The sequence below is a fragment of the Dermacentor andersoni genome, chromosome 3 (genome assembly GCF_023375885.2).
Source record: "Dermacentor andersoni chromosome 3, qqDerAnde1_hic_scaffold, whole genome shotgun sequence".
Taxonomy (NCBI): Eukaryota; Metazoa; Arthropoda; class Arachnida; order Ixodida; family Ixodidae; genus Dermacentor; species Dermacentor andersoni.
In genome coordinates this window covers 217,319,048-217,341,234 of record NC_092816.1, presented here as the reverse complement: position 1 = coordinate 217,341,234, position 22,187 = coordinate 217,319,048, and the positions used below count along the sequence as shown (strand labels likewise).

General features: G+C 46.1%; 1 protein-coding gene across 2 annotated transcripts in view; it reads left to right on the top strand.

Annotated features, from left to right (window-relative positions):
* Positions 1–11,195, top strand: part of LOC126524289 (sedoheptulokinase-like) — a 265,319-nt gene extending 254,124 nt beyond the window's left edge. For both annotated transcript variants that reach the window (XM_072287417.1, XM_050172622.3), the window contains one exon: positions 9,199–11,195. In XM_072287417.1, the coding sequence (XP_072143518.1) occupies positions 9,199–9,668 (470 nt within the window). In that variant the 3' untranslated portion in view covers positions 9,669–11,195. The remainder of the gene's footprint in view (positions 1–9,198) is intronic.
* Positions 11,196–22,187: the final 10,992 nt, after the last annotated feature.

The following is a 22,187-nucleotide window of genomic DNA, read 5'->3' as shown; positions in this document are numbered from 1 at the left end:
CGTGAACTTTTAAGCGATAGAGGCCGCGCCTTCTTATCTGAAGTCATCGAACAACTGCTTGCTGAATGCGCTATTGTTCATCGTAAATGCACTGCTTATCACCCACAGACTAACGGTACCACGGAACGCTTTAATCGAACTCTTGGTGACATGCTCGCCATGTATGTCTCACCTGATCACTCTAATTGGGACCTAGTTCTTCCGTTTGTCACCTACGCCTACAACAACGCGACTCAGGCCACTACCGGATTCTCACCCTTTTACCTTCTTTACGGCCGTGATCCTTCGCACACCATCGACACCATTCTGCCCTACCGGCCGGACCCATCCGAATGCCTGCCGATCTCGGAAGCCGCCAGACAAGCAGAGGAATGTCGCCAGCTTGCCCGCCGATTCACCTCGGACGACCAGCACCGCCAAAAAGCCGTTCACGATGCCCAGAACCCGACTCCCACTTTTCTCCCGGGCGCTCTCGTCTGGTTGTTAGTGCCACACCGCACGCCTGGGCTCGCTTCAAAGCTCCTTCCGAAGTACGACGGTCCATACCGCGTTCTCGAGAGAACATCAACCGTTAATTACCTGGTTGAGCCGCTAACGCCGCCGTCCGACATGCGACGTCGTAACCGCGAAGTCGTTCACGTTCAGCGTCTCAAGCCATATCACAATTCTACCGTCCTTCCAGAAAACTAAGTCGCCAGGATGGCTCCTTTGTTTCCGCGGGGCCATTGTAAGGAAGATGACGAACGTGCGCGCAGTCAGCAGCATCGGCAGCATCGAGCGCGCAGCAGAAGCTCGAGCTCGGGGACTGTGCTCGGTGCATCGTAGAACCGGCGGTCGCTGCGAACCCGAATAAACCTCCTATATATATATATATATATATATATATATATATATATATATATAAACCTCTTTAACGGCCTTTTAATCGGTGGCAACGAAGTGGTCGACGCCATGCCTGCCGTTCAGAGTGATGCCGGCAACAAGCAATAAGTATGTGCTCCATTTTCTCAGTAACTTTGCACGCGTCACAATCTGGCAAGTCAACAGATCGGATGCGATGCAAATATTCTCGCGTAATGTCCCGCGACTATTCTCGCGCAGGATTGCCGCATGGTCACGTTGCATGCTACACGGCGTCCGAAATGTCATATAGGGATCGAACATACAACTTTGTTGCGATGTTTTCTTGTGCCCAATGTCCTGCGGTGGCTATCCGCACAGCTTCTGTGACAAAATAATTGCAGTACGGCTTTGCGAATGTCAATGTGACAAGCATATGCTGTCCCATATTGACATTTTGACTGTTGTGACAGCAAGATCATGCCAGTATATAATGTGGTGTGCTTTTTTTCAACTACAGTGTACTGTTCGCAACGACTGAAGCCAGAAAGTGGCGATATGTTTGCCCCATGGTACATTCAGTTGCGATAGCTATAGTGAAGGGGTTGACGCAAATGCGAAGCGTGCACATAGCTGCTAATTACGATTTTATCTTAACTTGCTCCGATTTCAGTGCTTATTTAAGGTAGACATGATTGTTTAGATAGAGCTTGTTTAAGATTATGCACTAGTGTTTACGATTTTTTATTTGCGTGCAGCTTAGAGCAGATCTATGCCCCCCCCCCCCCCCCCCGACGCGATACGTCGAAAACCGTAATTATGGTGCTGATACTTCTAAAATCACGGGAAGATGGTGTATAATTAAAATGAGGCAGCATACACTCTAAAAACAAGGAGAGTTCCGGACAGTCTCTTTGAGGGCCTATCTAGTTGTCCCATATTTCACTCTCTTTTCGAGAGTAGATCGACCCTTTTTGAGAGAGAGTAGAATAACTCTTCCTGGCAGAGTTTTATTACTCCACCGCAAGCGAGTGCTAGTACTCTTCCGCAGAGCGCTAATACTCTCCCCACAAGGGTAGTAGTACTCCTCCAGACCGAGTGCTTCTACTCCTCGAAACCGAGTACTTCTCCTCCTCCAAGCCGAGTATTTCTACTCCCCCAAACAGAGTGCTTGTATTCCAGAATAGGGTGCTAGTACTCTTCCCAATAGTGTGAAAGCACGATGTAGAGCCATGGTCACGTAAGAAGGGATTCGCAATACTTGTGGGGAATATTTTATTCCTTCGTAAGCCGCTCCTGAGCCTATGCTTAGTAACTGGATGTAATCTGTAGTGGCCGAGTTACTCAAATGAAACATTGTCTCTCTTAAGAAGTCAAAATCTTCATTGATCAACCGCAAGACAAACTGAATAATAATTTGAGAAACATACTCGAAAAGACATAAAATGAGATTACCATGATGCCCATGAACTTTACAACACATGTTGTAATAAAACATAAGTATATTCTATAAAGTTTCATCAGTTTTACAGTGTAGAAATATCCTTTATTTTTAGTTGGCTCCACCTTCTCAAAGATATACAATGTTAAACATAGAACAAACGTGTGCAAACTCACAAAGTGTTGACACTACGATCGCAGAGAAATATGCGCGACGTTACTGTCCAGCAAACACATTTCTGACACAAAACGAATGCACTTATATGGCAGAGGTTACCAGATGAGCTGCGAAGCATGGGGCTGGTAACGCAGATAAATTGTTCAAGAAACTTTTCTTGTGTGCCATATCTTATGTCAGCAGCTCATTTGATAATGTCCTGTACATCGCATGGGTGTTCCTGACTGAGAGTACAGTGCATTTAGAAATGTGTTGTATATTCTCATGTGAGGCCGCAGGTCTAGCTAGCTTTGCTTATATTTCACATAAGGTTATTCATGTATGGGCTGCACCCCATTGTTTCTAAGAGTGTCTTGTCGTGGTTCTGCAGCAATATTCTGCCAGGTCTCAAAGCAGTACAAAGGCGTATCACATTTTCTATTCGGTTGGCCTCATCGCGAAAGTAGTTTCCTGGAGCTGTTAGGATTGTTCCGTTACACTTTCTCACAAATAAATTAAATTTACAATATTTTAAGTGTGTAGCAAATGAGTATAAAACTGCAAGGAGCATTGGCATTAAAATCTTGCGCATCAAATTTCTTGTCATATATGGTAGCTTTTCATTCCCATTACGGTAAGAATGCTGTATTTCTGATGTGCAGCTTGCATAATTACATGGTCAATTATTGTGACTAGTTGAAAATGCAACCTAGCTAAAGCATAGCATGGCTTCAGATGTGAACCAAAATGAGATGTGATGAATATGTTGCATCAAAGGCGACATAAGCACAATACAGGCAGGGAACTGCACGAAAAAGACAAACAAAGAAGCAAATCATCAATTGGGAAAGGCACCATCCTGTTTCACATATCCCTTTCTTGCAGGTGGATTTTGAATGCGGCGATGCATATTTGCACAGTGGACCAACTACCAGAAACCAAAGCTTTTTTCCTACTGAAGTGGCTAAGATGCGCTGAAGAAAAATTATCGCACTTCGCAAAATCTTATCTTTGTCTCAAAACAAGTACATATATGTTAGGAAGATTAATACATTGCCTCACTGTGCACTCTGTCTTAAGTCCTGAAATTTACCATGCGTAAAAATGCTTTAATTTTATTTTGCCTTATAAAAGTTATGTCTGCCGAAGCCATCAAACGAAGACACTTTTGCTTGATTAACACTATATGTTCACATCTGCCAATTGGTGAACATGTGTTCCACTCAGATATTCTCAGTTCTTTGCATTGAACACATTTCTGCCGCCACTAGCATACTTGGTAGGCAAGTAGATTGAGCCACCCCAATGAATATATCAAATACCTGCCAGAAGCTATCATATGACTATTTCACAGCGGAAGCCACAGTTCTACATTTTTAAAATTACTTTCAATTGCAAGTGAGTCTGTGGCTTCTAAATAAGACGTAAGGTGCGCACCACGTTCTACACAGTTAAAGGCCTTAATTGCTCCTTGCTTTCACTTCGGGAGGCACGAGCGCTTTTAATGAACTGGTTTCGTAGAACTGAGGTTAAACAGCGCGAAAATGACAAGGACACAAGGAAACAAAGCGCGAAAAAGATAAGGACACAAGGAAACAAATACCACAAACAAGCGCTGGCTGCCAACTGGATGTTTATTTGAAATTCACCGGACATTTATACGTTATTCAGCATAGGCATGCGCACACCAGTAGCAAAAACATCTGCAAATCAGCAACATTATAATCTTTCATCCAAAAATTTGATTTCTTTTCCCGACAAGGCAAGAGAGAGAGTGCTCACACATTTATCTCCTACCTTTGCAATGTGATAAGCCTCTGCTATTTCCCTTTCCCTCTTACCTTTCCCTATGAATTTTGTCTTTTCTAATATGGGGGTGCAGTGCCAGGCTAAATGAATCCCATAGCCATTCTTTAGGTTAATACCCCCATATTTGAAAAGACAAAATTCTTGGGAAAGCGAAAGTTAAGAGGGAAAGGGAAATAGTATAAATGTCCGGTGAATTTCAAATAAACTTCCAGTTGGCAGTCAGCGCTTCTCTGTGGTATTTGTTTCCTTGTGTCCTTGTCTTTCTCGCGCTGTTTAACCTCAGTTCTATGTGTGAACCAACTAGCCCTCATCAAGATCTTACTAATGGTTTCGTGAGCACGCAAGTAAATGATGACGGCTTCTTAAACAGGGGATACTCTGCTCCCAATGCTTCCCCTTTCTGGAACCTAACAGGAAGCCATACTTATAAAATTATGTGTAAAAGATTGATAAAAGGGAAGACATGAAAATATGTGTGCTTCATGTCAGCATTTAAAATACAGAATGACAGTGGTTTGTATTTGCACCGTTGCATTCACGTGCTGTTAAATTATGTAAGCACCTAGCCAAGCATGAGCTATTACTTTTTATAGTGAACACAGGCACCCTGCTCATTGCAAGTATGTATTATGTCACTAAGCAAATATGCAATTTCATTGTACCACTATTGTTTTATCACATGGATATATCTGTTGAGAGGCAAGACAAAAAGCAGTCATTTCTCACAAAACTAATCAGCTTTTTTAAAACACATTTCTAACTTTTCAATGACACTTGCTCCTATGTGCTTGCCTCCAGAAAGCATACTTGATCTTGACTTTCTCATCAGAGACATTACATAAATATACCATGTTAAGATGACTGCCTAGAGCACGTGAGAAATTTGATCTTGGTGTGACACACTGTATTTTGAAAGTTTTGTTTACATTTAGTCAAATGGTACAACCAATATACCCACATTCCAGTTTTCTCGTCCAAATTACCTGGCAATGTATTTTGATTGTTTGGCGTGCGCTCCTCTGCACTACGTGGAGTCGCGCTGGGCTGGCTCTTTGACATCCTTGTGTCCTTGCAGCTGCCTTCTTGCGCTATATAAAGCGGGTGTCTGAAAAATATTGTGCGCAAAAGTCAAAACGAGGACATGGGGCACAACAACATCAAAACAGTTAAGTAATAAGGTCACGGCACTAAAAGAAAATCTTAGCTCTTAGTCTTCCTACTGAAATGCATGCGAAACATCTAAATGACTGCAATAGTCAACTGCTAAACTAACTTGAATTTTTAATTTAAATAAAAAACGAAGGAATGACCAACAGGTCATCCTCGTTCAGCACCAATGTTACAATAGTACTACTAATAAATAGAATATTGGTTATTGTCAGATGTCACAAGTGTGTCATTAGTCTGGTGTGTCGCAAACACCACTTGTGACACATCCTAATCACGTGCCCAGTGTGCCCCCCCCCCCCCCCCCGTACCATTTCTGGTTGTGCCACTGCTCAAGCCATATTTGAGGATATCTGCAAACATGATGCTCAGTAGCGATGAAAATATGGTCCTCCAGTTCAATGGATATGACTGGATGTGCCTGTAAGAATGGGCAACAAGGCTTGTTATGGCAAGCTTACCGACATTTCAATACTAACAAGCAGCAGTTCTCTGCGGCCTGCATTTAAGCTTACTAAAAGGCACGAACTTATTTTCATTTATGAGGTGCGCAATGGAGTTCATTTTTGACAGACTCGACTACAGCTGCAGTTTGAAATCTAGCATTTTAGATTCTTGAAGGTAAAAGTTGCAGTTAAACCACAATTATTAGTTTACTAGACCAACTCTTTGTTTTGTGTACAACAGACGACTGGTAACGGAATTAAAGCAACGTTTTGTTTTGATACTTTATTTCTCCAGTAAAAATATTAAAAGAATTAACCCATTTTGATCTTCCATGCCGTAGCAAAATGCACACATTACGCTTGTAATCCCCAGAGGAAGGGTGATTCAGCAGTTCATTTGACGCAAATCTCAAACGCCAACTCCTATTAGCAAATACAGAGGCATGTCCAAAACGGTTAGCGTATGCAAAACACCCCTGCAATTGTAATTCCATACAGCAGCCGTTATATTCGATGCCGATGCACAACTCGCTGCTTGACATTTCACAGAGTTCTTACACATAGGCACCCTTTCAGATTCTCACCATGCTCGAAAACCGCAACACGAGACAAAATCAGATATATAATCACACCATTTTAATACATTAGCAAAAACAGTTCAGTCTTAGGGCTAAACCCCATGAGAGCGATATTGTGCGCGACAGCGACGAGCGACACAACGGGTCGTCGCTTGAACAGATCGCTCGGTTCTGGAAATCTAGAATTCGTTGTTCTTCTCCCGGAAGTGTTATGAGCGACTAGCCAATAGCGCGAAGCCTGAACTGGATGTACATCACTCAGATACTACCGATTGCCGCACGGAACGAGCAAACGATTGAATTTTTATACGTGCAAGGATAAGAACCTACTGTAAGACCTTCAGAAATATTTTATGCTACTGTTTTACAGTAAAATACACGTACTTAAATTACTAAAGCACGCGTCCCGCTAGTTTCGACGCGTATCTGAAGCCCTCACACCGGCAAGACCGGAAAGACGTCGCCCAAAATCATCGCTTGCAGGCAGTACGACTTGTAGGCGACGAGTGAACGCGACAGCCCATCGCATCGCTTGTCGCCGTCGTACGCAAGGTCGCTTATATGGGGTTTATACTTTATTCAGCATAAAACATGAATTCCTCATCCGTTTTCAGTAAGTTCAAGATAACGCGCCCAACTGACATCTTCCAGCATACAGCTGAATGCCTGCGGCAAAGTTTCCAACTAGCACTGGCGCTGCACGTAACCTCAGTGGTCGCAGATTACCCATTGGCGAAAGACACAGTCAAGCGCTCGGCTTATTTATAACGAAAGCGTGCCGCCAGCAAAATGACGCCTTCTGTTATGTGACTCCTTATTTCAACAGCGTTCCGTACACAGTAGACTGTCAAACTGAATACATTCAAACACACAAAACGCACGCTAAGCACGCTCCGCATAGGCTCGGAATCATGGGCTGGTGAACAAAGCATTTTAAGCGTCGTCTCGCCTCATATCTTATTGAACATACCATAGTTCTGGCAGCGTTTGCGATTTTCGAAGCTCTTACGAATAGCGGCAAGTGATAAAACCACATGCAGTTATAGCGATGACTGGCTTTTTCGATTGACATCGAGAGACACATCGCGTTTGCCTATTCAGTTGTCAGACGGCTGAGCGCCGTGACGGCTTCCTGGCGATAGCATGTCCCATACGCAGAATGTGCACCTAAGTTAGAATTCACTTACCGTGGAGGATTTGTTGTTATATCCAACGAATGACGACGAACGACTGTCGTGTTTTCGCGGCGACACGAGATGGCTGATCCACGGTCTTCCTTGGATGGCCTTCGTTGCTGCTCGCTGGACGGGTCACCTTTCTCCGGTGCTGTGCTGTTCCGTGATGTTGTGCGCGCGCGCGGAGGGGCAACTCCGAGTGAAAAAGTAGAGCGCTGGCTCCACGTTCTCTTGAACTGTTGCTGCCTGTTCTCTTAGAAGCAAAACAGTGTGTTCTTTGCTCAGCGTGCGTGAATGATACATCGCTATGTTCGGGGCCAGCCTCCTACAGTTGAAGCAGAAGCTTACGCTACGATTAGTTCTCTATTGCCCCAAGAGTAGAACGGGCATTCTACTCTCTTTCAGAAGGACAGAGTGACAAGCACATTTCACTCTCTCCTTGCTGACGGAGTGAACAATGCATTTCACTCCACTCGACATTTTGCGAGAGTAAAACAACGCTTTGAAGAGTAAATCGGCCCTTTCAGTCCTGCGATACCCTCCCTAGTTTTTAGAGTGTAGTTGAGCCGGAAGTGCAGGCAATGTAAGGATGAAAAGCTACAGAAAAGATGGCCAATGAGAACCGAAAGCCGCTATTCTTTATTTTCGGTTTCACCCCGGAGTGCAAAAAAAGAAAGAAAAAAATTATACGTTCCGGTTGGAGGGAAAATAACGTTCTTTTTTCCGGTTTTCAATTCTGTTCCGGTTCGATGTCCTGATTCTACTTCTCATTTCTGGTTGGCTGGCGCGACCCATAGCTTTAGCTGCACTTGCCGAAATTGGTGAGATAAAGTTTTCGTTAAAAATTAAATTTGCGGTTTAACGTGCCAAAACCACTTTCTGATTATGAGGCACGCCGTAGTAGAGGACTTCGGAAATTTTGACCACCTGGGGTTCTTTAACGTGCACCTAAATCTAAGTACACCGGTGTTTTCGCATTTCGCCCCAACCGAAATGCAGCCGCAGTGGCCGGGATAAAATGTATTCGTTAACAACAGGAAAACAGCATGTGGCGATTTGTGCTATAGCTATTAGCTATAGCGCACGTCTGACCTTTATTAATGACTGCACTGTTGACAAGCACCATGAGCATGCGCATTGCTCGGGCAGATCGCACTGTCGCGTGTGTTAATTCATTAATTATCAGTTAATTATCAGCTATACTGGTTACGGCATATAAGTCATAACGATATGAAGAAACGGCGGTATAGAAAAGCGCTCTTTCCTGTCCTGCCTTTTTGTTTTACAGCGAAGCTGGTAAGGGTTAGTTACCTTAGGATCTTGTCCATGTCTAGACACATAACTCCCCAAATGTGGGCCGATCCCGAAGATAGTGCAATGCCGGGCAGACCCGCGGCGGAGGTGTAGTTCGCCATTAAGGGGTACACAGCTTCGCTGGTCTTCCTTCTTCACCGAGTGGAAGGACACTGATTTTTTCAAATATTTTCGCGTCTTTTGCAACGCAATATTATTCTTGTCTGGAAACTGGGGCAGTAACCTAGGTACTCTCTATCACTCTCGCCCGACACTACCTAACTATCACTCAGGTACGGGAATTCCCGAGAGCGCCATCTGGGAACGGCTTCTCGCGGCTGGAGCGGACGAACGGAGCGCCACCTCAGCCAGCGCCCAGTCGGCCGACGCGACCACCCCGCCCCCACCGGACCTGGTAGTGACACCGACGGTGTTCGGCGAGCGCCACATGCCGGGCGCCCGCGGCTCCGTGTCCGGAATCGGGCCGCAGTCGGCGCTCAGCCTGGGCGCGGTGCTGCGGGCCCTCTGCCAGGGCCTCGCGCGCAACCTGCACGCCATGATGCCCCGCGAGATGCTGGAGCGCGCGGGCGTCCGCCGAATCGTTGGCACGGGCAAAGCCTTGACGCGCAACGCGTGCCTGAAGCAAGCCGTCCACGACGTTTACGGCATTCCCCTCGAGCTGGGCGGCAAGGGCGACGCGGCGCTGGGCGCTGCACTGGCGGTGCTCGCCCATGCAGAGCGCGGCCACGCTACTGGCACCTAATCGAAGTCGCAGGCACGAGATGCGGATGGCGTAGGTTTCTTGTTGCACAGGTAGAGCGTTGAATGACGAATCCTCCCCGTAAAGCGCAGCTAAGACGCCCAGAACTGCTCACCGCTGTGTCGCATACGTCCTCTTTGCCTGTCGTAATGTTTGTCATTTCGCAGTGTACCTTCGAAATGAGCTATTGTGGCCTTCTGCGCAGTATCAGAAGCGTCACTTTCCTGCAGAGCTAATAATCCCAGCGAGGGCTTGTCGGTAGTTTTCATGGTGACTTCTATAAGGCTTATATATTACAACGAAGTTTAGTAGGCTGCCAATCTTGTTGGTGCAAAGTGGTTTGCGCTGGCGCGGTTTAAGTGTGCGTTGCGTCTAAAATTCTGCAAACGTCTGTGAGCAACGCCATATCCCTGCTGCGATCAATACTGCTCTTTATATACATGAATTGGCGCTCTTAGAGCCCTGCGTATTTATATCATTGTTAAAGTTTGGTTTCTGGCGTGCTTTAGGATAGCGCATATACCTTGTATGTGATCTATCTGATTCTATGGAAGTAGTTTGCATGCAGGATACCCTAAGCTGCGCTGGGAGATATTTTGCTAGTCAATACATTGCCAAATTCTCTTGTCACTTAACAGTGCAAGTGTTCCAGCATCGCCGTCAATTACGCCGGATGTGTCTATTGGCGTTGTGAAAACATCCATCACGTTTAAAAATATGATGCATTGATGCAATAGCACCACCTTTGTGATTTGCCAGTTTGTCAATTGTGTACTTGAGGGTGGTGGTGGAGAACTGTAGCATGAGTGTATTGACAGTAGGTTACGGCTGATCAGGGTGGCAAAGAAATGAAATGAGTGATTGGAGCTACGAAACATGTTTTCGATGTGTACGTTCATATTGGCATTGCGAGCTTGCTTTGTGACTGTCATTTTCTCCTTTCTTTGACTAGAGTATATGCGAAACCCTAGCTGTTTGACTCACATTTTGCCCCAACATGGTTATGTTGTTTTTGAGAGGAAACTTGTACTCTTCATATTGTTTTCTCGACCATTCTAGAGAAACGCACACTTACCAAGTTGCAAATTATAGCAACAAAGGTTTTGAGTCGCCATGTTACCTCTATGAAATAATGCTGCTGAGAATGAATGATGGGACAAGCAAGGCTGCTGAATGCAAAGTTACTGTGAGGCAAAAGTAGGACTGAACGTACATGTATATTTATAAATCTGTAGTGCATGAAACATGCAAGAAACACAAATAGGAAGCGAAGTTGTTTCTGGGGAGCATAGCACGTGCCGCAGTTACTATAACATTGGTGCTCAAGCATGATGTAAAGCGTGTGCGCCAAGTGTGTGGTACAGTAATTGTTTGAGCAAGTTCTGGTACTAAATTGATTACCGATAGGCACTGATACCTGTGTCACTTTAAACATTTTATACTATTGCGGGATTGCTCTTTGGTAGTTCCATTACGTTTTTCAAAGTTATAAATATAAATAAATCTTGCAGAATATGGTGCCAGTCTGAAGCACCGCCCATTGTTGACTTTGTTGGCGCTGTGAAAAGGAAAGCGCTGCAACACACAACGTACGTAACGTGCACTTGAGGTACAGAAATGACACTGCGGTTGGCCGCTTGCAGCTCCTTTTTTTCCCCTGGTGATGACAACCTGCAGACTACACGATAGAAGTGTTAAATGTGTGCCTCTCCATCTCTCTTGACATGCCCACAGGCAAAAGTATTTCACTCAGGCGGTGTTTTGCGCAGCGCATGAATAGATTAGAGCACGGCGCATTTTCTCTCCTGTGGTTCTTCTAAACCCATTCATGCGCTGCGCAAAACACCGCTATGAACTCGTTCCAACTCGCCCAAGCTTCCACCCTTGTTCACCAAAGCTTATTTTATTCACGAGTAAAGAACGGGCTTTGTTGCGCGAGACCATGTGTTTTGTAATAAGGCAAACGCTTTCTTATCTGGTATTTTTGTCCTTTCTACCCGCCGCGCTGGGACAGCGGTTAGGTGCTCCGCTGCTGAGCACTAGGTCGCGGGTGCGATTGCCGGCTACGGTGACAGCATTGCGATCGGAGCGAAACGCAAAAACGCTCGCGTACTTAGATTTAGGTGCACGGCAAGGAACTCCACGTGACCAAAATTGGCGTGAGCGCATTTTGCTATTGCGGGGCGCCTCAAAGCCCTTGTAGAGGCTTAAGCGTTGATGATGTAGCATGTGCATGATGATAATAACTAATGTCATTGACTCTGCAGCTGTAGGCATACGTGCTTGTCATCTTCCTCTTTAATAGTATTTCACACTGTGGTTTATGCTAAAAAATGGCATGAATACCACCACCTCTACTAGAGCACTCATGCTTAGAAGCTTTCAACGCAACAGACTCATTTTCCCTCACCCGATTAAATGTCTTGCCCTTACCAAGAAGGTTATTTTTTATGTGACAAGCCAGTCGAGAAGACTGGCATGTCGCTACCATTCTGCTAATCAAGCTCACTTCGACTATATTCTTCGCCTTGTGTCCCTGCTGTAGTCTGGAATAGAATTTGACGAATGCATTAAGTCGTCACTCTCGGCAATCTGCAGGTAGACTACTGTCCCACGAGTTACCAACGCTCTTGTACTCACGGCAATGTTTTTAGCATGTCTACTTGCCTAGCATATAATTTTCCTCAGCACAGAGGACTCGGATAAACATTCCCATTCGTACATATGTCCAATGCGTTCCTGTGTTTCTTAACACACTGTGCCGCGGCAAGGCTGTGAACTTCAGAATCCTCGCTGATCTTGCGCAGTGCACACAGGAAGGAGGCGTCAGCCACATTTCGCACTTCCTTACAGAATACGAATAAAAAGAATGCAATCAATTCATAATAAAATAAATGCCACTGAGTGCCTTGTCCGTTCCCTTGGTTTTGGCGAGCTGGATAATAACTTCCCTTCTCTGCTTTTTTATTTCTTCTTTTTTCTGCTATCCCGTTATACCTAGCGGCACCGGAGGGGCCCTTTTTCTTTCTTTCTTCTTTTCATTTTTTGTTTGTTTTGGCCCCACATTAACGTATGTCCCTTAATGTAATGCACCACTCTGTGTATAAGAACACTTCCACTAATTCTCGCTTCTTCTGGACTTAATTTCGACGCTAACTGTCTGCCTGTCTTGAGAAAAAATGTCGCAGTTACGCGCGACAAACTAGGCATCGATTGCGATAGCATACTAGGGAAGAGGCAGCTAAACGAAGTAACAATAATAATTTTATTGACCGTATCAACTTGTAAACATAGAGAGTAACTAAATTACGAAAAATGGTGTCACACGCGCACAAGCAAATATGAACACCTTATCCGATGACCGCGGAAACTCGCTGTAAAATAATTGGCAGTGGCTTAGCCCAGCTATGCCAGGATATACGTAGCGTAAAGGTACGGTTGTGCTTGGTTAATCTCTTGCCTTGCTTGCTAACATTAGCTTATCTGGCTATGGCCTTGTTCACAAATGTGTCCAAAGGATTGTTCACAAAGTCCGAGAGGAAGAGTGTAGACGCACTCGCACTTTCATCGAGTTTCATAGCATGTTCAGTGCACCGACGAGTCTTGGGATCGTCTGTGACACTCTCTTGATCCTGCCGCTGTTGCTGCAAGGCCATAGCAGGGCGTTGAGCTTCTCGGCGACGTGTTTTCGCTAGGCGGTCTTCGCGTTGCTCCGGTGTCTCGACCGGACGTTTTGCCTTGGCACGCTCGTTCTTTCGACGCTCGACGGCCAACTGCCAAGCGACAACCTCAGCCTCTGAAGAATTGAGGTTTTCCAGTCTTTCGCGCCGAATGGCAGCGGCTCGACTCTCCTTAACCTCCATGTCGAGCGCGCTGGATCAACCGTCTCTTCCGCGCATTTATTGGCCTCGAGCTCCACCACTGGAAAAGCTGGCGCCACCATCGGCGTGACGTGCTATGAGGGATCACGTGGACATAGCGGCCGCGGCGGCTGCTTCGGGAGCGCCGAAGCGAGTTGAAAACGAAAGTTTAAATTCCCTCGTACGCTGCGGTCCTCATTTAGTGGCGAGATTTTCCCGATTCGAGTGTCTCCTTTACAACGCTTGAAAGCACTTCAAAAGGTAGTGGCTGCCTTTGAAGGCGCGCAACATGGTAGGCTACTGCTCGGTGCCGCAGTGCCGGACTTACGCAACGGAGCCCGTTGTCAGCCTTATTCACACGTAGCCGCAGGATAAGAAGCTGCGTGAAGCTTGGCTCGCGAAACATAAAACCGGCAAACAGTCATCGGCTACAACTCGGATATGCAGCAAGCACAGACGCGAGGAAGATTTCTGGTACGGCGCCTGGTCTGCGATGTTGGAAAAACGCGCACTGAGACGCTCGTCCGAGTCCGCTGCCCGACTAATGTCATGACGGTTTAGTCTATGAACTTGTCACTGCTATAGATACTGGCAAGTTCACTGGAGTGGAAAGGGAGCGGTAAGAAGCACATTTAAAAAAGCATGGCATATGGTCATGTTTGTATTATGAATTAATGTGCTGGATTACAAAAAAAGAAGCAGCGGGAAATCGCACGCTGAGAACACCGAAAAACATACAGTGCGACGCAACTCGAGAAATAATATTGAGACGTCCAAGAATTTAGAAGAAGAAAAAAAAGATTGAATCGTCGCGACGGCACATCACAGTCCCCGTCGAAGTCTCTACAATGAAATTATTTTTGAACAACTCTGATAGCGCTCACGCAACAATGGCTGCTTGTATACTGTCAAATGCTCATATTCTGCGACCTAATGCTCATGGCACGGTGCGAAAACGCGCGCGCGGTGAAAGCGAAACAGTGCGCGGACAAGCATGCAGACGCGCAGTCGGTCGCTGCGAATCTGTGCGATCGCTGCATTGAGGCTTCATTATATTACGCTCCATTTAGTCATACAAACACTATAAGAACATATTTCGCAATAGTTTGCTCTCAGCGTTTACCTACCTTTCACGTAAGAAGCCGGTTCGGGAGACTCCATCGCGGCGACCGCGCGCAGTGGCGTTCACTGTATGTATTCGGTAAAAAGGTAGCGTCTGTAAACGATTCTGTGCTTTCAGTTTGCCTAAGATTATTATTTAGACAGTAAAAAACTTCCCTCGTTTCGAAAGTACTTATAGAAATATCCGGGAGAGCTCGCGCGTGGTGTTTTCAGTGAGCGCTGACAGCAAAACCTATGAGGAGCGCGCCACGTGATCCCTCATACTACGCCAGCAAGGCGCTTCCGATAGATGGCGACTCCGTAACTCCTCGCGGCCAGCGCCCTCCTCGCGCATGCGCAGTGCCGCGTGGTGCCGCAATCGTAAATGCAGCAGCGGGCGCACACGGCTATGCATGGTGGCTAGAAAGGGAGGTGTCGGCATCGGAGCGCCCGGGCAGCATTAGTTCAGGACGGTGCGGCGGCGCTGCTGTCGGCTCCGAGATGCCTCCCGTACGCTGGCTAAGGTCCACTGCGGTTGTTTGGTTCCGCTGGGAAATGCTTTCTCGCTCCGCGGCTTCTTGGGGCGCAATACGCGTATCGGAAAGTCATATTAAAGGCTAGGCGACTTTATCACTGCAGCTGGCCTAACGTACTACTGAATTTTGGTCATTTTATCGCCGTGCTTTAGCTTCGCGCTCAGTGCAACACTTGTGAAACTCATAATTGCACCTCCAGCCACCATAAAACGGCGCCGGTGCGTCTGCGGAGACTGCGACGTCACACTTCTGGAACGTGCCGCAGTCGGCGGCGGTGAGGCGCGCGTGCTGGCTGCGGCCGCGGCGGCGGTGAGGGCGACGCAGCTGTGCCTCTCGTGACGTCACGCGGTTCTCGCGCATGCGCAGTATGGCAAGCGCAGAAGCACGCGATGCTCGGCTCCAACGCGCGTAGTGTAGCTTTACGCTACAAAACACTGGAGAGAGGAAGCGTGGCAGCAGCAGTGAGCGAATTGACCTTCGTGCTGCGTCTCGGCATCAACACAAACTAAGACTCGAAAACACAGCGCGCGGCGAACGGCGCAGATGGCTTTCAAGGTACAGCGACCCGGGTGGACGCAACCCCCTCCCCCATCGCCTTTTCCCCTTCCCTACCCTGCCCCTAGATCTTTGCGCGCGACGGAAGACGACGCGCTTCCTGCACGCTTTTCTCGTTCGCGCGCACGAGATCGAGCCGCGACAGCCGGCTCACCCTCGCACACTTTCACTCGCACTTGCAGCAGACGGCGCGCGGCGACGATTTTATCGCCCTTGCACTTGATAAGGAACCTCACGGTGACGGTAGAAATGCGCTTGACATGTCCGTATAATTCCTATTGCAATAAAAACAACAAATCTGTTTGCTTCATTCTTGGAAGGTGCTTTCTGCGATTTCGTTTTGTCTAAAACTGGATGCTGGGCAAATGATCAGTTTGCAACAACAGTAACGCACTAGGAATGATAAGACAGCCCCCACCTTTCTGTCAATTGGTAACCGTGCGACTGCACACGCGCTTGATGGGTGTCCCCATATCTGCCTCAGGTACAAGACAGTGTCATAAATAAGGTGAACCATGTAAGAATTGTTGAAGTGGTGTGCGTTGTCGCTGCATTTTACTTCCATGTAAATTGCCTTCTTGCGGACGGGTGCAGCAAGAGAGTTTGGGAGAAACGAAGATAGTGTACGATGAATAAAAACGTGTATTGGTTAGGAATAATAGGTGGGGTGTGGCATTTTGTAACATAGTTGCTATTTCAGTTTGGGCAGTCTCTTCTGCGCTAAAATGTTTTTAATGTTGTACGAAAGAATGCTCGTCGAGCTTACAGTTGCTTGCATAAGTCGTGAGCAGTGCGTAGCTTAACTGTGATAGTACACGAAATATTGTAGACATGGTGTCGAACGCTGTATTCTCCCGTTCTGAGTTGCTGATATTTATTTTTCATCAGCTCAGAGACGTCTTCTTTTAGGTTTCGAACTCCTTATGAACGTTTTGCTTCATTTACAATTCCTTTTGACGTGCTTTTCGGATTGGACATAAGGGTAGTTTGTAGTTTATCTAAAATGGTCAGGACTTCATTTACAAGGATCTTGGAGCAGTTTTCGAAGTAGTGTGATTTTGTCTTTGATGTTTCATTGGTCATTACGGTCTCGCCGAAACCGATTGCATGGAAACAGGTGAAAGAAAATTTGTATGTCATGTCATGCACTTCACAATGAACCAAACTAATGATAGCAAAATACTGAAAAGCTCGAAACCGTCAACTTGGCTTATTTTATGAAAACCTTCCTCTTCTAATTTCCTGCAGCGAGTAGCAAGAACTGGCACAGCCAGCATCAGAAGCCTTTTGCTTGCATCGCGTACATGTAGCATGACATAGTTGCACATTTCTTGAAGCCCATTTGCGTAAGTGTTATCGGAGTTGTTTCCATTGTCGTATTAACTGTGCATAGCACGTGGAAAGGAGTTTCAGCATGAATGACTGTGGCGGTCCTTGAACAGCTCATGCAAACAAATTTAACGCTGAATAATGAGATGTAGTGTATGTGTTCGACATTATGACTTCTCAGGTCAACAAAATCGGAGGTGTGTTAGGCTGCTAAGCACGATGTCGCAGGATCGAATCCCGGCCACGGCGGCCGCATTTCGATGGTGGCGAAATGCGAAAACACCCGTGGTGCTTAGATTTAGGTGCACGATAAAGAACCCCAGGCGGTCGAAATTTCTGGAGCCCCCCACTACGGCGTGCCTCATAATCAGAACGTGCTTTTGGCATGTAAAACCCCATGATTTTTGTAAATCCAAGTTTCCGTCACACGTTTCTCACAAAACATAACATTTATCGACATGCGATATATGGCACAGCACAGTACATGCGCTCTAAGCCGTGCACACTTTCCTTCACCATTTGACATTGGTTGGCACTGATAAATACACGCTGTTTTGGCGAGTGGCCGGCTCTTGAAAGAAATAAACACAATAGTACTAAGAGCACAGGCAACGATTCAGCACTGCTGTGGTTGCGCGTAGTATAGCTATTTCTGAAGCAGTTCTATTGAAGTATATGTGAGAATTTGGAAGATCTAGAAAGCGAAGATGGTACAGAATAAAGGTGCTTTCAGACTTAAAAATATTTTATACATGTGCACTATGTTTAACCAATAACCGCAGGAGAGCCGGGGGATGTTAACAGCGCCACTACTAATTGTGGGCTGATGTTATCAGCTTGAAGGCACACTTGTGTTGAAGAGCTCCATAAAAACATGGTGAAAGGTGAAAGGTGAAATCCAGCAATAATATCTAGCTATATATTCTCGCAAGTTTAGTTGCAATATAGGTCCCTTTTAAGAAGCTATAATGTTAGGATTACCTCAGTTTGGCGAGTGTACTTTGCACAGCTTGTTGCCTTGATAAGACGAAACAGTGGCATGTTAATAAATAATTTTGTTCGTATGTTCTTGTCTAGCTGACAGCTCCACTGTGCTTGTCTTAACTGGTCAAAACCGATGTCAATGCACAGCTTTGCTCACTCACCAAATAAGAACAAGGTCGTGTGTCATCTATTTTGAGCACCGATAGCAGTGTGAAAATTGGACGAGCAGTTCATCTTCTATGACCTCGACTTTATTGTTTTCTTAGACGGAAATTGCAGGACAAATATTCTTATGCAGTGTCCCACTTACCCCTGACCCCTTCTTCGCATACGCATTTTAAGGCTCCTGTGCAGTGGCAGTGATCACCTTTCACTGTGTACAACTTTTGGCAAAGTTGTGGTGTAGCTGCAGCTTGGCGATTTTCTTCAGTATTACTGACTTTGTAAGCTCTCCATTGGTATACAAGATTATGTAGCCCTTTTTATTATTTTGGTAGCTGTTAGAGCTAAGGGTTTGAAGAAGTCAGTCTGTTTGGAGCAGATAACACTTTACTAGGGTTAAAGCTTAGTGGAGAAGCTTCAGAATAATATGTGCATGAGTGCTGTGGTATGGTAGCTCTCAGGCAGGCTTCCACCTCCTTATGGAACTGCACAGACAACTTACTGAATTGCTCATATAGTGCCCATTTATAACCATTGATGGTATTCGATGTGGATATGTTGTATATAGAGACCCACAATTTCATGTTTTGCTTCGACTTCTTACAGAACAAATCTGGAATTCAAGACAATTGGAATGAATTTTGCTGGGAGTGTAGAGAAAAGGCCAGAAAATATGATTAATGGACTACACACCATAACGTTCTTGTAGGGCATGGCAATTAGTTCAACTTGCGTATAAGCGTAGGTTTCTTTGACGCGAAAGTGAAGCTAAAAAGCTGTTATTTTAGAAGTTTTGACAGCGAACATGTTTCTATGGGTGGGCAGCGCAACCAGGACGAAAAACGAGAGGAAGTACACAATACGAGCGCTGCACTGCGCTCGTATTGTGTACTTCTCGTCTTTCGTCCGGGTTGCGCTGCTCACCCATAGGAACATGTTCAATCACCAACTCGCCCAGCTAGCCGTGTTGACAGAGAAATAATGAAATGTGCATGGAATTATTTATACCACTGTAATATAGATGACGCAGTCTAAGGAAGATGTGTGTAGTGCATAAGCCTGCGCTAGTCAAAACTGCTCAGTAATTATGTGCGCCTCTGTTCGGACGAAGTGTGCCAGTAGTGCCGCCCTCCAGAGCAGAGGACCATTCGTGTTTTCAGTCGATATTTAACGCGGCTGAGCTTCAAATTGGGGCAGGAAATCGCGATGACAAAACATTGTTGCTTGTAGTCTTGAATAACTGGGACATTAAATTTGCCAAGAAGCATATACGTCACTGTGTACATATTCTTTCACATTCATTTTTATGAAGCATTAATTCGTTTACATATGTTCTATTTTTGTGGCTACTGCTGTTTGCCTTTAGGCCATGTGTTACTCACTTTGTAAAGTAGTTTCTCTTTTTTTCTGTCGCAAACCTGTGCAGTTCCTTTACTTACGTGTGGTATCTGTTCATGTTGTGATTGTTTGTGTCATTCAGTACTTTCACTCTGGTAAATAAAATGAAAACACTTATTTAGATATCTGCTGATGTCAACATACGCATTTCTAGTGATTTTGAAGTACTGCAATTCCCATTAACATATCGCATGCATGAAGATGAGGCTGAGCGAATGAAGTTTCGTGGAACACTTTTATAGCAGATTAGCAATGATGTCGCAACATTTCTGCCTCTGCACTTAAAAAATATTGCTGGCTCTGGCGTAATTCAGAGTAAATGTAAGCACGAAAGGGCAACTGGCAAAGCAGATAGGTTGGAGATGATACTAGACACAATCATGAAATTGGTATAGTGCATGTTCGCACGGCACACCGCACGACACCGCACTACGTCATACTGGCGCACTGGTCCATATGAACGCTTCTCGGCTAGAAGAAAAAAAAACGGTTGAAGGCGGCACGACAGGCAGCAAAGGACGCCAGGGACACAGAGCGCACTGCCCAGCTAGCAGAAGAAAATAGCCTCAAGGAGGCGCCACCTTGCATCTCTTGAAGTCACTAAAAACTCCGATCGCTGGCGTTCAAAAGAGTGCAGGCAACCCTGTCTCATTGCCAAGATATGACAATGAAGTGTATGGTGTCCTGTATCTGGGCCTTGTGAGCATCGCTATTGGAAATAACGAATGAAGCTTCAGCGTACTAGAAGTTACTACTTGAGTGATATTGTGAACACACATTAGGAAGAACCCGGAAGAATTTTTTTTGTAATTTGTTTTGGCACTAACTAGCCTATGTAATGCGGTCCTGCACAGAGACCGCATTTCCTTAAATTTAGTCTGGTTGGCCGGATGACCTCGTAGCACCCTCCCTTGGGCGACGCATCTCGGCTATTCACACCGCGCTCGAAATGCCTCCTCAGCCCAACAGGTGAGAGCTCGTGTTGTGAAATTCTTGCGTTCGAGTCCGAGTGCTGCTGATCCCTTCCACGTGGTCCCCTCTCCGAATGTTTGTATGAGGCGCGGGTTCTTGACGGCTCCAGCCTGCTGTCCATCTGTTTGGTGAGGTGCCCTGGTGGCTTTTTCTTTTGCTGTGTTTTTCTCCCTGTGGTTAGCTGAGGTTTTTTTCAGCTTCCTACATTGCTGTAGTGTTAGCTTAACTTCGGCTAGGTGCGGGCGCCACGTGGTTTTCACCGCGATGGAGACCTCTTCGCTGCTTCGTCCGCTCACCTTCTTTGGTCGCGTTCCGAAAGGCGCGACCAATGTCGACGCTTGTAAGGCGCTTGTGCAGCGCTGTTCGTTGAACGACTTGAAGTCAGTACAACATTTCGGCGCGGGTCGTTTTGAAGTTACGTTTGGGAGTAAGGCCGCAGTTGATTGTTTCTCAGCTGATCCCGCTTTGAAGGTTCGAGATATCGAGGTTCGGTTCGAGTATCGAGGTGTTCGTGTGAAGATGGTCAGGGTTTTCGGCTACCCCGCGGATCTTCCAGGCCACGCTCTTGTCACCGAGCTAGAGGTCTTGGTAAAAGTTCCCGGGATCTCCGAAGAGTGCGTGTCCGGGTTGTTTGCCATTGGTACAGGGAACCGGCACATTCGGATAGAGATGGCGCAGCCCGTTCCTAACATTCTTCGTATAGGAGAGCGTGCCGTCCAGTGCGAGTACGAGGGAGTCGTTAGATTGTGCCCTAGGTGTAACCTGGCAGGACACCACGCGGCCGTGTGCGACACGCCGAAGTGCGCGCGCTGCGAGCAGTTCGGCCACGTGGCCTGCGACGTAGCGTGTGTGCGATATGGCGGAGACCACGCGGTCTCGGCGTTTAGTGTCCGCACCTACTCGTCAGTAGCCGCGAGGCCAGACCAGCAGGAACCTAGACGCCTCGGAGGAGTTAAGTGTGCAGTTTTGTTAAGTGTGCAGAAGGGGTCGTATACCGCTGAAGTGTGGGAAAGAGTATATCTGCCAAACTGGCCGATGTATTATGAATGCCTGCGGGAACATAAACTTTAATTGAAAAATGGATATGTGGTTCAAACTTGCCGCTTCATTGAAAGGCCTGCGGGAATGAGAAGAAACAAGTATGTGAAGCAAGGCTTCATGATACAACAATCATGTTAAAAGTAAAGATTCTGTGGCGCATTAATTGTAGGAGGCCAACCAGATTAAGAAAAGAGGGGATGCCTGTGTCAGCACCCCATCTCTGAATATTTACACAAATGAAAGCATGTTCATAGATAAGCTTTAGATTTAGATTAAACGTGATTTCCTTCATATATCTTCAGTGTTCTCGCACGTGCGCATTCACATAATCAGTGTTCCTCTTTTTTCGCCCCCTCTTTCCATGGCTGTATAATCAGCCACCTTTGACTTCAATAAACAGTTGCAAGTAGCGCCTTGTCCTGTCTTTGTTCCTTCCTAGTGTGCCATCACTATTGGCGCTTCATCTATTGAAAGCTATGCACCAACTAGCCCCACAACGTGTTTTATTGCATTCTCTGTTTGGCACAGTATCAAGAAGTCATCCACATATCGATAGATCCGTGTGACACGCCTTTCCTTGATGC